The 16,821-nt window shown below is 35.9% G+C and overlaps 1 protein-coding gene across 2 annotated transcripts in view; it reads left to right on the top strand.

Moving 5' to 3' along the window:
* Positions 1 to 2,603: 2,603 nt before the first annotated feature.
* TAFA2 (TAFA chemokine like family member 2) overlaps positions 2,604 to 16,821 on the top strand; it is a 180,233-nt gene continuing 166,015 nt past the window's right edge. For both annotated transcript variants that reach the window (XR_001884848.1, XM_017868887.1), the window contains exon 1: positions 2,604 to 2,712. Coding sequence is in view for 1 of the 2 variants with exons in the window: in XM_017868887.1 (XP_017724376.1) it covers positions 2,607 to 2,712 (106 nt within the window). In the remaining variant the exon portion in view is untranslated. The remainder of the gene's footprint in view (positions 2,713 to 16,821) is intronic.

The following is a 16,821-nucleotide window of genomic DNA, read 5'->3' as shown; positions in this document are numbered from 1 at the left end:
GCAGAGTTGAGTTCAATTCCTGGATATCCTTGTTAAATTTCTGTCTCGTTGATCTGTATAATGTTGACAGTGGAGTGTTAAATTCTCCCATTATTATTGTATGGGAGTCTACGTCTCTTTGTAAGTCTCTAGAGACTTTCTTTATATATCTGTGTCCTCCTGTATTGGGTGCGTATATATTTAGGATAGTTAGTTCTTCCTGATGAATTGATCCCTTTACCATTATGTAATGGCCTACTTTGTCTCTTTTGATCTTTGATGATTTAAAGTCTGTTTTATCAGAGACTAGGATTGCAACTCCTGCTTTTTTTTTGTTCTCCATTTGCTTGGTAGATCTTCCTCCATCCCTTTATTTTGAGCCTATGTGTGTCTAGGCATGTGAGATGGATCTCATGAATACAGCAAACTGATGGTTCTTGATTCTTTATCCAATATGCCAGTCTGTGTCTTTTAAATAGACCATTTAGTCCATTTACATCTAAGGTTAATATTGTTATGTGTGAACTTGATCCTGTCATTATGATATTAGCTGGTTATTTTGCTCATTAGTTGATGCAGTTTCTTCCTAGCATCAATGGTCTTTACATTTTGGCATGTTTTTGCAATGGCTGGTACTGGTTGCTCCTTTCCATGTTTAGTCCTTCCTTTAGGATCTCTTGTAGGGCATGCCTGGTGGTGACAAAATCTGTAAGCATTTACTTGTCTGTAAAGGATTTTATTTCTCCTTCACTTATGAATCTTAGTTTGGCTGGATATGAAATTCTGGGTTGAAAATTCCTTTCTTTAAGAATGTTGAATATTGGCCACTGTTCTCTTCTGGCTTGTAGAGTTTCTGCCAAGAGATCTGGTTGTTTGTCTGATGGGCTTCCCTTTGTGGGTAACCCGACGTTTCTCTCTGGCTGCCCTTAACATTTTTTCCTTATCTCAAGTTTGGTGAATCTGACAATTATGTGTCTTGGAGTTGCTCTTCTCGAGGAGTATCTTTGTGGTGTTCTCTGTATTTCCTGAATTTGAATGTGGACTGCCTGACTAGGTTGGGGAAGTTCTCCTGGATGATATCCTGCAGATTTTTTCCAACTTGGTTACATTTTCCCTGTCACTTTCAGGCACACCAATCAGACGTAGATTTGGTCTTTTCACATAATCCCATATTTCTTGGAGGCTTTGTTCATTTCTTTTACTCTTTTTTCTCTACACTTCTCTTCTTGCTTCATTTCATTCATTTGATCTTCAATCACTGATACTCTTTCTTCCAGTTGTTCGAGTTGGTTACTGAAACTTGTGCATTTATCATGTAGTTCTTGTATTATGGTTTTCATCTCTATCAGTTCTTTTATGGTCTTCTCTGCATTGATTATTCTAGTTCTCCTTTCATCAATTCTTTTTTCAAGGCTTTTGGTTTCTTTGCACTCGGTACGTAGTTTCTCCTTTAGCTCTGAGTAGTTTGATCGATTGAAGCCTTCTTCTCTCAACTTGTCAAAGTCATTGTCCGTCCAGCTTCGTTCCGTTGCTTCAACTCTCTCTGGTTGGGCTTCACCTGCTCACCAGCACCGACTGTCCGACATACCCCAGTGAGATGAACCCGGTACCTCAGTTGAAAATGCAGAAATCACCAGTCTTCTATGTTGCTCAGGCTGGGAGCTGGAGGTTGGAGCTGTTCCTATTTGGCCCTCTTGGGCGTCCCCCCCCCCCAATTCCTTAGTGATTAATGCAAGAATTTTAGAATTAGACAATTCTGGGTTTATGTTTTTATTGTCATTAAATGTGGCCCAGGCAAATTTCCAAATTTCCTCATCTACAAAATGGGGATGGATATACCTACAAGCCAAATTTATTCTTCAGAACAAATGAAAGAATGTTGTAGAAAGTAAGTTCTGAACTTTTATTATAGACAACAATTATTTTGTTATAACATTTTTTGCTTTCTTTAGTTTTATGAGTTCAACATGAAAATGTTGATTTGGTATTTTCATTCTGCTTTTCATTTTTCTCCTACCTCTGGGAATGCACATCAAGGTGGAATCCAACAATATTGTGTCGCCTGTAGCTGAGTTGTGTACATTAGGAGGATCAGGTTACTTTGCAGTAAGAAATGTATATAAACAGGTGATTTTTAAAAAGCACATTAGGAATAATAGATTTGAAGTGAGCATATTCTGTGCAGGAATTCATCTAAGCAGTTATATCTAAACTGTTACACTGTCCGTTTGACTTGGCAATTGTTAGGAAAAAAGTAAAATAATAAGGCATTTAAAGATTTTCCAAATGACTGTGCCTTGGATTTTGTTAATAAATTAAATCTATGTTTATATGGAGAGAAATGTGATAATATTTCCAAAATGATTTAGGCTATGGTTAAGTGGATGAAGACTGACTGAGGTAGGACTTTGCTCATCTCTTGCATCATATCAAGGTACTTTGGAAAACCTTTATTTTCTCTAATCATCATTTGTATACAGTGAACAGCATTTTAAATACAAGAAATACAGTTTTCAGGAGTTGAAGGGGTTAAAGTATAGTGGAAGTCTTTAAATGTAGCACAATTATTATGGAAAAGCTATGAATTTACATCCTTATGTTTTTTATTATTATTTTTTATTTGCAGGATGAGTAAGAGATACTTACAGAAAGCAACAAAAGGAAAACTGCTAATAATAATATTTATTGTAACCTTGTGGGGAAAAGTCGTATCCAGTGCAAACCATCATAAAGGTAAGCTTTTTGTTTTTTTTTTCTCAACTATTTGTGGATGATGACTACCCTTAACATAGACTGTTATGTTTTGCCTCCACTGGTCTGTTAAATTTTACTAGGTATAGATTCTCCCCCTGGCAGTTTTCTTTAAGTAATAATGCAGTTATCTCTAAGATGGCTTTGAATGGGAAAGATGATATTTTCAGGATTAATGCCATTTCTGCAAATAGTGTTCAAAGAATATGGAAATATAACTATACCTTTCCTTCCCTTTTTAGATAATGATATTAAAAAATTGAGTTGGCATATAATAAAGATAAGTTTCAGATTGCACTCATTGTGGTAAAGAAAGTGTCTGTAATGATATATATCTTAATAATATGTCTATATGTAAATTTTCTTTCAATGCTTTTTGTGGGTCATGTTTCTTTATGTCAGAGGACCACTTTGACCACCCTTTGGACACTGCCGCTGGTATGATATTCAGCAGGCTCAATTCTGCCACTGAACAGAGTGAGAATATTTGCTCTATACATATGTGTTAAGCTTGACAGCTCACAATTACATTCTTTCTGCCCTCTTTCGTGGCTATAAGACTCAATATAATGAATAACTACTTTTTCCATGAGGCTATTTCTGAACTGTCCCTATCATAATCAAGTATTCATAACCTGAGAAATCAATTTAGATTTTTCTGTAAAATATGATTTTATAACTTAGTTCTCTGCCCACTATAAAGTCTAGAGACAAACAACTTAGTTTCTCATTCTATTTTGGGTGAAGGGGAATTAAGACTGCTTTGAATTCTGTAACACTTAAATTAGTTCCACATGTCCATTTAATTAGCATTACATGGAACATTAACACCAGGGAGAGAAAAGACATGGTGTGTGGGACTGACACTTATAAGACTAATCTCTTCCCCCTCTATTTAAAATCAAAAAGGGACATCTTGCAAAATAAAATTTTATGAAGAATTTTTTCATATTTCATTATCCTGTTTTCTAACCACAATATGTTTTCATGTGTGTGAATACGTATTCATATATATTTTATTCTCCTTTTCTTTAATACAGCACACTGATCCACAGATAAGACTTTAAATTCTCTTTAATAACTTTTATCAGTGTAAAATTACGAAGATGTTGAGGATGACATTCCCTGTGGTCTCAAATTGGCAACAACAAACCAGACCAAAGAACGAAGCAGTATTAAATACTCATCTTTTAAAAGAGCTGCAATCCAATAGGGACAAGCCCTGCCTTGGACTTAACGAGAAAACACACCCCATCCTCATTATTCTGATGGTCACCTTAGTGCCCCTTCCCAGTTTTTGAAAGAAGAACTGGGAGGAGTGGGGGATCATAGGAATTGTGGGCATCAGGCTAGCACAGCAAGTGTTCATGATAAAGATACTTTCTCATGTCCAAAGCCAAGTGATGGGGTATCTTAAAGAATCACTCATAAAGACTGCTCACAGTGTATATTGCATGCTATTGTCAAAGCTACTTTAAGACATTTAAATTGTGTTATGTTCTATGCTAACTCTGAAACTAAGATCTTTTCTTCTTGCCAAGAAAATAGTCCTTGAACATAAGAAATTGCACATGGTGTCAGAAAACTTAAATTGTCAAACTTGATACATTACAGAAGATAGTGTTTTCTGTTTTGCTTTTCCCTTTCCACACTGCCACTGATATTTTGGATGAAGATTTTATGAAAGTTTTCTCCCCTCCTCCATCTTTCTTCCTTTTGTTCTTTTTTCTTTCTTTTCTTTATATTTTCTGTACAAAATATCCTTTTTGTTTTGAGCTATTTTACGCATAAAATAATAAATGTTACGCAAAATATCCTTTTTGTTTTGAGCTATTTTATGCATAAATAATAAATGTTGTAAGTTGTAGAGCATGCTCATAAAATGATTACTCATGTGCTCACCATCCAAGAAAGGTTGGGCTGCTATCTCCCTACGTGCAAAGCCCAGACTTTGGAGACCCCTTTGGTGTATCTGACCTGTGGAAGGATACAGTTACATTCTAAATGGTTAAGTAAGAACCTAGGATCCTTTCCACCTCATTTCAAAGGAGCAGAAGATTTTTCTCTCCTTTCAGGAGTGGGAGGGAAATGGCTGTCTCTCTCCTGTACATAAATGAAAATAATCCCTTGTTTGCTGTCAGTCATCTATGGAATGTTCGGCTATCAATGTAGGACATTTGGCTTGGCTTTCATCAGGGTTAAGGCTTAGGGTGAAGCAGGCCAGTTCACTTTCTATTTATTGTGAGTTAATTAGTAAGAAATCAGTTTCTGATCCAGAACACCTTAGTGAGCATTCAAGATAAAAGTAATAAAGATGAATATTAGAAACTCAACAGACTAAAGAGCATTACAGATGTCAACTCATTTAATCTCATAACCATCTATGTGGTAGATACTATTTTTAAAACTACTTTTAGAGGTCAGAAACTATGGCAAAGACAAGTTAAGTAATTCGTCCCAAGTTGCCCAGTTAGGAGCTATTGGAGGCAGGGTTCAAATCTAGGCAGTCTTGCTCCATATAACCATGAAATATATGTACTAGTGAATTTCTTTTTACTTACACAATTTGGGATTTATTCAATTTCCAGAGTCTCTGAATTGGTATCTCTCATGAACTCTGAAAAATTATAGGCACCATCTCCTGAAATGTAGTTTCTCTACCCACCACTGTCTCTGCTAAACTAGAATGCTGGCTAGGTATTAGGTATATGTCAGATTTTTCACTCTTCTTTATGTATTTCAACCTTTATTTTATATGTATATTTTTACCTTCAAGTCTCTGTGCTTTATTCTGGGCTATTTATTCACATTTTTATTCTACCACACTAATTCTATGTTTCCTTGGGTCTAATCTACTCTTTAATTCACATATCAAATTTTAATTTTGTTTATTATATTGTACCAAAATTTTGTCTTTTTTCTTGCTAATCTGCAAGCTTCTGATAGCTTTTTGTTTTCACTCATGTTTTCAGGTTTCTCTTTTTATATATCACTACATATATAGTAATAGAAATATATGGTGTATATATATAAATAGAAATATATACCATATATGTCTATATATTTCTATCTGATGATCCTATTTTATGCAATTTTGTGTTTTCCTCCTAGTGACTTTCACTCATGGTAATTTATTTATTTTAGGACTTCTGAGTTTTAAGAAAAATTTTGTGAGCTGATGTTCATCAGAATTGTATTTGTAAGAATCTTAAAGGCCTGTCATTATAATGTATTATTTCAGAGGCAATTTGCATATGACATGAGTCTTAGGCAGGGTTTTTTGGAAGCACAGCCAAGTCAGGAATTCTTGTTTACGTGATTTATTGAAAGAGTGCTCTCGGGAGAATGAGAGCAAGTGAAGCAGGCTAGAGCGGGAGGTAAAAACTAAGCACAAATAGAGTCTCAGCTAGAAAATGGCCCATCTGCTCCTATGGGGAATCTCTGAGACATGGATTGTTCCACAGAGATGGTCCCTCCTTGAGGCGGGATAGATGGCCTCATCTACCCTGTGTCCATGGGCCATTAGCTACTGGCCTATTCCCCATGGTAAGGAGTAGCCTCTCTGGAGAAGTGGCTCATCTTTAGCAGAAGGTAAGTCTCTAAAGAAGAGGACACCTGTGAACTGTGATCAGAGAACATTCACAGCAAGTGGAGGAAAGGTGCACAGCCTTAAAAGATTTTGGTAGTGTATCAGCAGCTACATTCCAGTGTAGTCTACTCACAGCCCTCAGATCTTCCTGCTTCTCACTGAAAGTCACTCCATCCAGGCAAAGCTAATTCTAGATTTTGGTTGGTCACAATTTTCAAGAAGACTTACTTGAAGAGGAATAGTAAGAGTCCCGCTAATGCAGTTGGTGCTCATGGCCTGTCCATCCTATGCCCAGCCATTCTAGATTTTTCTCTCTTTTTGCTAGCACTTCTACTCATGTAGGAGGCCTTCCTAATGTTCTAAGCGTTCTGAGCCCTGGGTTACCATTCTCTTGCTGCTGTACTTATACATTGGCAGTTGTAACTGGGCACGGGAATGCCACAAGATGCCCCAGTGGATCATCTGAGTACCTAATATATTCCTCTCTGCCTCTATTGCACAGCAGCTGTCGTCTTCCTCATGGTCATCAGGGACCTTTACATTTACCCCATCAATATTAAACTCCTTTTCTCTCTCTCTCTGGTCTATCAGTATAAGGAGCACAGACTGATTGATGATCAGGCAACAGCTGTAGCTCTGTGTTTAGTGGCACTATTACTGTTTCCACTGGTAACCTTATCTGCTTTCTGGAAACAAGTTCTCCTAGACCCGTAGCATAGTATATTGGTCATTTCAGTCGGATATTTCTCATGGAAAAGTTGTTTTTTACTTAATGATTTTTGAGTACCTACATTAAGGCCTGAGAATATAGCAGGTACAGAAAAGAGACAAAAATCTTTGTCTTCATGGGATGTTTATTCTAGAAGTGGAAAATAGGTAATAAGAAAAATAAATAAAATGGGATGTTTTATGATATATATGCTCTGGAAAATATATGAAGGAAGAAAGCATATAGGATGTATTCAGGAGGGAATATAATTTTAAATAGGCCTTTGTGTAAGATCTAAAGTTTCCAGTGGAGTCAGCTCGTGGAGTATTCAGGGAAAGGATGCTCCAGGCAAAGCAGCAATAGGTATGAATACTTTCAAGCATGCCCATAGACAATTAGAAATAGCAAGGAGGATGGCGTGCATAGAATATTTAAGGGAGAGAGTGGTAGATAGGTCATTATGGAACAAGTAAATGTAGAATATGAAAGAACCAAATAAATAAAGACCTCTACCAAAATACAAATACAATAATATCCTGCTCTCAAGAGCCACTAATGGACAATTGTATTACTCCGTTTTCTGAACATGACATAGGAACACTATAAACATCCAGAACATTTGGATTTGAAAAAATGGGTATCTAAAAATCAGAATTTGTTGTCATCTTCTTAATAAAACCTTCTGTGCTTTGAGAACTAACAGTTCCTCAGATACAAACAGATAAGTTTACTGCTCAAACAGCCACAGAAAGATTCTGCCCCGAATTCTCACATTATATTGAGCTGGGCATTTCGGAAGGGATTAAGTCAGAGTATTGTGACAGCCAGTCAGAAAGAATGAGCAGTGTTTTCCCCTTGGAAGCAATTACACTAGGTGCAGCTTCTGATATTGGGGATCAGAGAGCAAACATTTAGTTTAGGACTCCAAGTTCCCAACAGAAAAATATAGTCATTAATCTTAGAAGGCTAATACATTTTCTTGTCCTTTCTTTCCTTACCCATCACATCTAAACTAAATCTCTGGAGAATGAGTCATCATTGGGTTTGGGGGTTGGAAAAGAATTTTTATTTTGTTTGAAAGAGATACACACAGGTGAGTTATATCCAGGAACAAAAAGGAGCCTAAAAAAGTTAGTTTGATTAGCCAAGGTTGAATATATATTATCCTCATTGTAATACAAGCTAATTACTGGTATGAGTGAGAACTTTTGTTTGAATGGATCTTTTCAAAGAAAACAACATTTTAAAATTTTGTTTTACTTGTAATTGATATGTGATAATTGTACTTATTTACAGAGTACAGTGTGATGTTTCATTACATGTATACAGTATGGTAATAACCAAATTTTAAAATAAAGATGATTTTTAGTTCAAAGCCTGAGAGACATAGCCATAGTATTTTTTTTTTTTGGTGGATCTTCATTTGTTTGTTGATTCATTTGATAGTTTATTCATTTATCCAACCAACTATCCATGAAATATATGGTGAGTGTCTGTTAAGTGTTGGGCTTTAGGTCAAACTCTGGAGACACAAAAGTGAGCAGGCTGGGCACAACGGCTTATTCCTATAATCCCAGCACTTTGGGAAGCAGAGATGAAAGGATCGCTTGAAGCCAGGAGTTTGAGACCAGCCTGGGCAACAAAGTGAGAACCAATTTCTAAGAAAAATGGTTAAAAAAATTATTCAGGTGTGGTGGCCTGTGCCTGTAGTCCCAGCTGCTTGGGAGGCTGCGGTGGGAGGATTGCTTTCAAGATTGCATTGAACTAGGATCACGCCATTGCACTCCAGCCTGAGTGACAGAACCAGACCCTGTCTCTTAAAAAAAAAAAAAAAAAAAAGGCGAGACCAGGCATGGTGACCCCTGCCTGTAATCCCAGCACTTAGGGAGGCGGAAGCCGGTGGATCACTTGAGGTCAGGATTTGGAGACCAGCCTGGCCAACATGGCGAAACCGCATCTCTACTAAAAAATACAAAAATTAGCTAGATGTGGTGGCATGTGCCGCTAATCCCAGTTACTCCGGAGGCTGAGGTGGGAGAATCGCTTGAACCCAGAAGGTGGAGGTTGCAGTGAGACAAGATTGCACCACTGCACTCCAGCCTGAGCGATGGAGGGAGACTCTTTCAAAGAAAACAAAACAGAAGTGAGCAAAACAGACATGACTCATGTCCTAGTGACGCAGTATATTGAAGGAGAAAAACATTAATCAGATAATAATACAAATAGTTAATTACAAATGGTATTAAAGTGCTGTGAAGATAAAATTTCAGGGTAAGAGTATATAAACGGTAAAATGGATAGGGTACAGTTTCAGGGAAGACTTTTCTAGGGAGGAGACATTGGAGCTGAGATCTGAATGAAGACAGAGGAAGGGTTAAGACATCTAGGCAAGAGCAGCAGCCTATGCCAAGCTACTGAGACATGAAGGAAAGAATTCACTGGAGCTGAAATAAGACTGCTGTGACTGGAGAGCAGAGAGCAAAGAGGATAGTGATGCACAGTTAGCCTGGGGAGGTGGCTGGGACAGATCCTTTGGGGAAATATTCAGAATGCTGATTTTCTTACAGTTTAAATTGTTTGATCCAATTTAGCCTAGGATATTAGTAGGATCTCTTAGGCTGGCTTGCAGCTATTAGGATGTACACCAAAGTTTAAGAGCACTGATTTATAATTCATAGTGTTTTTCTTGTTGATAAAAACAATTGGATTAATGTCCTAAGAGAAAGAAAAATAGCTAGAACATAAGCTGACTGTATTCTGGACTTTTAATGACACATTTTTATTATGTATTTTATTGAATTTTCAAAGTAATATATATTTATTTGAGAAACTTTGGAAAGAAAAAAAATACCAAGAAGATAAATCAAGTTACTCATAATTTTTCCATGCAGAAATTATTAAACAACATTTGGACTCCTTTTCATCTGGTTTAATTCATAAACATGTTATACATACTGGAGAACATGGTGTTCATTAATTATTTTATGTATTCATACATTTATTGACAAAGACTAATTGTAAGAGATTATGTTGCCCTGAGTTAGTGATTCTGTTTTAAACCATGCAGGCAGAGTTGCTAGTTTCTAAGAGTTATGCTTTCATGACCTGATTCTTTTCTCCTCTTTTTTATGTTAAAATATTTCATGCTTATATAATAGTAAATAAAACACCTACATATTATGAAAAATAAATATAAAGCAAATTACTGTGCAATTATCAACCAGGACAATAAATAGAATGTTGTCAGCCCCTTGGAGTCGCTGAATACAACCCCTCCTCCCACAGAGGTATCCCTTTCCCAACTTTTTGTTTTTGAACAACAGAATATTGCTTTGTCTGAGCGGGGCATGGTGGCTCACGCCTGTAATCCCAGCACTTTGGGAGGCCGATGCAGGCGGATCACGAGTTCAGGAGCTTGAGACCAGCCTGGCCAATATGGCGAAACCCTGCCTCTACTAAAAATACAAAAAATTAGCTGGGCATGGTGGCGCATTCCTGTGGTCCCAGCTACTCCGGTGATTGAGGCAGAAGAATCGCTTGAACCCAGGAGGCGGAAGTTGCAGTGAGCCGAGATCACGCCACTGCACTCCAGCCTGGGTGACAGAGCGAGACTCCGTCTCAAAACAAAACAAAACAGAATATTGCTTTGTCTGGTGATATGGTTTGGCTCTGTGTCGCCACTCAAACATTACCTTGAATTGAGTGGGGAGAATCCCCACGTGTCAATGGTGGGAGCAGATGGAAGTAATTGGATCATGGGATGGTTTCCCGCATGCTTTTCTGGTGGTAATGAGTGAATCTCACGAGATCTGATGATGTTATAAGCGTCTGGAATTTCCCCTGCTGTCACTCACTCCGTCCTGACGCCCTGTGACAAAGGTGCATTGCTTCTTCTTTGCCTTGGGCCATGATTGTAAGTTTCCTGAGGCCTTCCTAGCCATGCTTAGCTGTGAGTCAATTAAATCTCTTACCTTTATAAATTACCCAGTCTTGGGCAGTTCTTTATAGCAGTATGAAAATGGACTAATATATCTGGTTTTCAATGTTGTAAAAATGTAATTCTACTACAGGCATTTACAAAATGTGATTTGCTTCTTACTGTCAATGTTTTTCTCTTGAGATTCATCCGTGTTGTAACATAGGATTTCATTGTATTAATATACTGAAATGTATTTATCTCTTTTACTGTTGATGTATGTTTGGGTCACTCTGGTTGTTGGTTGTTATTGACAGTGCTGCTGTGGACGTTACTATACGTTTGTTTTGGTTCACACAACATTCCTCCAGGATATAATTTTAGAAGTAGAATTTCATGGATCATATGATAAACACATATTCAATTTCACAGCTTTTTTCCCCCCACTTAGCAGTGAATAATGAGTATTTACATGTATCTAAAAATATCCATAAACATATATTGTATTGGGGCATGGAAAAAATATAAATGCACCCTAAATTTCTAAACAAAATTCCCATTTTAGATTTCTTGGAGACTTTTATTTGTTAATACTAATATAAAACCTTTGTGTAATAATTTTGTTCACATGTAATAATTTTTTCAATATTTAGTACAAATGAGAATTTTGGGTGTCAAAAAGAATGAAATGGTTAGGTGTGTATCGTTCAACATCCAGTCAGGAAAATTGCCATCATGGTAGGGCAGTTTAAAACAGGAAATTGGTGACAAACATGTTGAATGGGCTGGAAAGGAAATAAGGAAGCTGATAGTATCACCAGACACTTGTAGCTTCAGAAAGCTGTTCCTTCCCCTAGAGGTGGAAGAGCAAGGAGCAACACAGCGTTACATAGGACTCGTGACTGTGCATACTGCAGGGTCTGCCAAAGCCCTGCTGTGATTTAGGAATCACTTCCATGGCCACTGAGCAGGAAGCCAGGAGCCAGTTCTCTCATGATACTACAAGAGCTGCCTGAGAAGCTGACTGCTTCCAACACTGCTAGACTCTCTGCTAATGCTGTTAAAGCCCATGGGCATCCATAGTACCCTACCTCACCACTTCTGAAGCCAGAAGCAGGAAAAAAATAGATGGCTTCTTCCTTCCCTGGGTCTTTCTTATGAAAGTGCCATCTTCCAAGAAGCAGACTCCAAGACAGAATTCAACACACCAGAAATTTATGGGTAGAAACACCTTTGAAGTATTAAGAGAGGAGGTGCAGGAGAAGGAGGGGGTGAACCTTCAGACTATGAGGGTCTGACACCCGTGAAAGAAGAGAAGGAAAGAAGGAGGATTGAGTAGGAAGAGACTAGAACTTCAGCATAGTTTTGAAAAAGTCTTGGTCAGGCCAGTTGGGAATCCCTGAGTAAAGGTTGCCATTAGAATCTAAGCAGAAGCCAGCTGGCAAAGCAGCCTGGGAAATCTTATCTAAGCTTCCAGCTCCCTTCAATACAGAGAGGGATATAGAAAGGTAAATGTTTTAGAAGAAAATGACAAATATTTGCCACAAGAATATTTCTACATATTGTCTAATTACTTTTTATTTCCTTGCAGAAGTATATAAAGCTTCCCTCCTGAAAATAGCTGCTGGCTACTAATTTAAAAAAATAAATGAATATCTTATTAATGAAAGGTCTAGACTAGTCTCTTATTTATATTTTAATTATATTTTTTTGAATACTAATAAATGGATAAAGTTAATTTTGAATATTTTCATTTCTATTATTTGGATAATTTAATGCAATTTCTTTGCCAACTCCAATGTTTCTATATTAATTTTGTTTGAGAGCTTCTATATAACTCTTAAAGCTTGATACATTTGTCTATTTTGCAGTTATATAATTTTTCAAATATCAATGTTTTTATATTTTAGAATATAAAGTATCATAAACTGTTGTTGGAGAAAATTGAAAATACATAAAATATAAATTAAAACTTTTAAATACCTGTAATTCCACTACACATACACCATTATTAACTCTCAAATACTGTTCATATTAAGATTATACTGTATTTATAGATTTGTATCTTAGTTTCTCACTTTTTGTGAGCGTTTCTTTACATTTCCTCTGAAAATTATTTAACCATACCATATTATTAAGTGTTTGAGCTGTTTCCTTTCATTTTAGTAAAATAATGCTGCAATAAACATTCATATGTATAACTGTTTTCCCCATATCTGTTTATTTACTTAGGCTATATTTGTAGTACAGGAATTACTAGGTCAAATGACTCAAATTCTAAAATGTTACTGTTTTGAAAATGACACTTTTAATTATAAAAATAATTTGTACTCATATTAGGATATTTAGAAAGTATAAAATAGCACTAACAAAAATGATCTAGACTAGATTCATAGAATGTTCATTTATTAACATGTATATGTGTTAAAATGTATGCATTTTGATATATGTTATTGAATTGTAAACCTCTCAATTTATGTTCTCATCAGCAGAGAATGAGTGTCTGTATTTATAAGCCCTTATCAACACTGAGATTTATTATTCTATTTAATCTTTGCCAATTTAATCCTCTTTTAAGTTTTGATTTTTAATTACTAAAGATGATAAGTAAAACTTTTATTGGTTTATTGACCATTAATATTTTTTAATCACCTTTTCGTATATTGTATTCACTGTATTAGTAGATGCTGTTTTTATTATGGCTTTATAAGAGCTCTTTATAAATAATTAAGTCCCATAGTTTAAATTTTACATTCAGTCTATTAGCATATAGTATATTAGCACAGTTTCAGAGACCTAGACAATTTGAATTTTAATCCAGGTTTATCTCTTTACTAGCTGTAGGTAATTTTTTTTTTTGAGGGGAGGGGGATGGTAATATTGATACTTTTAAGATAGTGTCTTTACCTTTGAATTTAAAAAACATGCATATCTATCTATCAATAGATAGATCAATATTAAACTACATATAACCCATCTCTAGACAGATATCTGGATAGATACGGGTTTTGTGTCTTTGTGTCTTGTAATATTGAGTGAAACCTTTCAAACTTAGGTTTCCACTTTCTAATAAAACCTTAATTTTATTTTGTCTCTGATGCTTTTATCTTTTTGGTGTTATTTCTTCCCAGGAACACTTAGTATCTAAGTTGGATCATTATTTTCTGTTCTCTGTATCTAACAACCTCTTTCTCATTTTTGACAGTGCTTTTTTCATGTTTCGTTTCTCATATATTGACTCTCTCCTCAATGATTAGCCATTTCTGTAATTCGATTCTAACCTTTATTTCTACTAATGTGATTTTTTAAATAATTCTGAGGAATCCAGTAGAGTACACAATACAGAAATTTAAAAATATATATTTACTTTTACTTCAAGACTCTTTTGCCTATAGTCATAATAAAAAAATAGATAAATGATAATATACTATTAGATGAAATATAAATATACATGTTAAAGAACATATTTTAAATGCGTTTCATAGAAAGCTAACTATCTCCTTTCTCTCACTCCTGTTGTTCTGGATCAAAATTTGAATTCAGCTTCCTTAATAGTTTAAGATACTTCTGGAGAGGTTAATAGATAATTCCATGTATGAAACAGGGTGGCTACAGTCATGACATGTAAAAGTAGTAGTCTAGTTCAGGCTGTAGATGTCCCACAGGAACATGGCTATGGAGAATAAAACACTTGGCATTTTATATTTCTAAACTCACTAAGACATACTTCCAGCTCTTAAGAGTAGGTGAATGTAACATACTTTTCTATGACTGAAGTGAGTGTTTTCAGCTGAGCCAGGCAGAATACCTTATGGGAAAATAGAAGGAGAGAAAGCAAAAATGTCATCAGCTTATTGCCAAGACAAACTAAGAATCTGAGCCAGATTCACCTAAGCATCTCTTTTAGGCTAAAAAGACAGTACAATGATGGCAGGCATTTTTTAAAGAACAGCCCTCAACGTGTCTGCCCTGTGAGTCACTGCTGTGGTCAGGACTGGTTTTCCTCTGTGTCTGGTGTGCATACTTCATCCTGGGATCTCTCTTCACTGTCATCCTGACAATTACCTTTTCCCATCTCTTATATATGATGATACATTTCCAAGGTCTCATATATCTTCATTGTTTTTTAGTTTACTGTTTCATTTTGGTCAAACATATCATTTAGTTGTTTCTTGAGGAAAAACATAAATAAAAAATTTATTTTTTAAAACCTTGCTTGTCTAAATATATCTTTATTATACCCTCATATTTAAATGATAGTTTGGCTGGGTGTAGAATTCTATGGAGGGAATAATTACCTGTAGTATATTGAAAATATTTCTCCATTATTTTCTCACTGTAATGTTGCTGCTATAAAAGTGTAAGATGATTCTTATAATCTTTATCCTTTGAATGTGACCTTTTTCCCTCTTCCCTCTCTCTTCTGCTTGACTCTGTTCTGTAATTTTAAAATGATGTATATCTTGGTGAAGATCCATTATGAATTGCTGAGCTGTGCATTTTTGAACCCTTTTATCTGGCAATTCATATCCTCCAGTTGTGAAAATATGTATTGAATTGTTTGAGGATTTCCCCCCCTCTCTGTTTCTGGATGTCCTATTGTTAGGCTGTTTGATCTTCTAAACTTTTCTTCTAGTAGTGCTGTTTCCTCTCCTGTCTTCATCCGTATCTTTTTGCTATAATTTTTTGGTGGGAGATTTCTTTATTGACCAAGCCTGTGTGAAATTTTTTATCTTCTTGTTGTGCTTTTAATTTCTAAGTGCTCTTTATTTTTGTTTTTTGAATATTCTCATGTCATCCATTTTAAATTATTTTTTATTGCATAGTCTCTCCTAAGATTTTGTGCTGACTTTACTATTTTGGCTTCCATCTTCTATACTAGAAGCTTTCCTCAAATAATTGATAATTCCAAATTGTCTACTCTGAAATCTCTTGTAAAAATTGAGACTCAATGTAGAATGATGCAGTAGGGCTCTCGTTGGAGAACCACTGGTGTTAATAGGTTTAGATTTTCTCTTTTGGACTGTTCAGATTCTTTACGTAAGAAGCTTACTTCTTGGCTTAAGTAGTTGGAGAGCTGAGAGGTGAAAGCAGTTAGGGTGGGAGTATGTTAGAAATTCAGCATTCTGTAGCTTATTCAATTCTCTTGTTTTCAGTATGGTACCTACATAACCTCTACTCTGTCTTGTGTTTCCCAATTCCGAGGATAACTCTGTGTCTCTCAAAAAACAAAACAGAAAAACCCTCCAATCAAACAAAAAACTTCCAACCTGCTACCAGGTTGGCGGAAGGGCAGTCACACACTGATGTGGAATGATGGAGAGTAACTAGAGATGTAATTGCCTCTCAGACAGCATTCAGAAATGCTCCCACTTACAGCCCTCACTCCTTCCAGGATGGACGTGATGCTTCCAGTTTCCCCATTCTTTTGACAATTCTGTGTTACCAGTCTAGAGATTCTGCTTTCTTTCGTCCAGTAAGTTAGTTCCAAGGTTTTGTTGCTATTTCCTCCTACTTAAATCCATTTTTTAATCTACCATCATAAATTAAAACACTAATAGTGTTTCTAATTTAGCTGTTTAAAAAAATTTTTTAATACTTTTCCTTATCTTATCACTCTCTGCCTTATTTCCACATATCTCTTTTCCAACTTCATATTTTTTACTTCACACTCTGTTGTAGCTCATTCCTAAACATTGAATTGACCAGGTTGATGTTTCCTGAACTCTATGAAAGTACAAAGCATATACGCTTTGTAAACTTTATTTTTGACTTGTCATATTTTTTTTTTTTTTTCACACCAGACAAGTGAACATTTATTTGTATGCCTTTCTTCCTATGTGTATTTCAAGTGTTTTCAAAACAAGGCCCTAGGAC

This window comes from Rhinopithecus bieti, unplaced genomic scaffold (genome assembly GCF_001698545.2).
Source record: "Rhinopithecus bieti isolate Rb0 unplaced genomic scaffold, ASM169854v2 scaffold_764, whole genome shotgun sequence".
Taxonomy (NCBI): domain Eukaryota; kingdom Metazoa; phylum Chordata; class Mammalia; order Primates; family Cercopithecidae; genus Rhinopithecus; species Rhinopithecus bieti.
The sequence above is the reverse complement of the archived record's forward strand: the minus strand, read 5'-3'. Positions and strand labels throughout refer to the sequence as shown.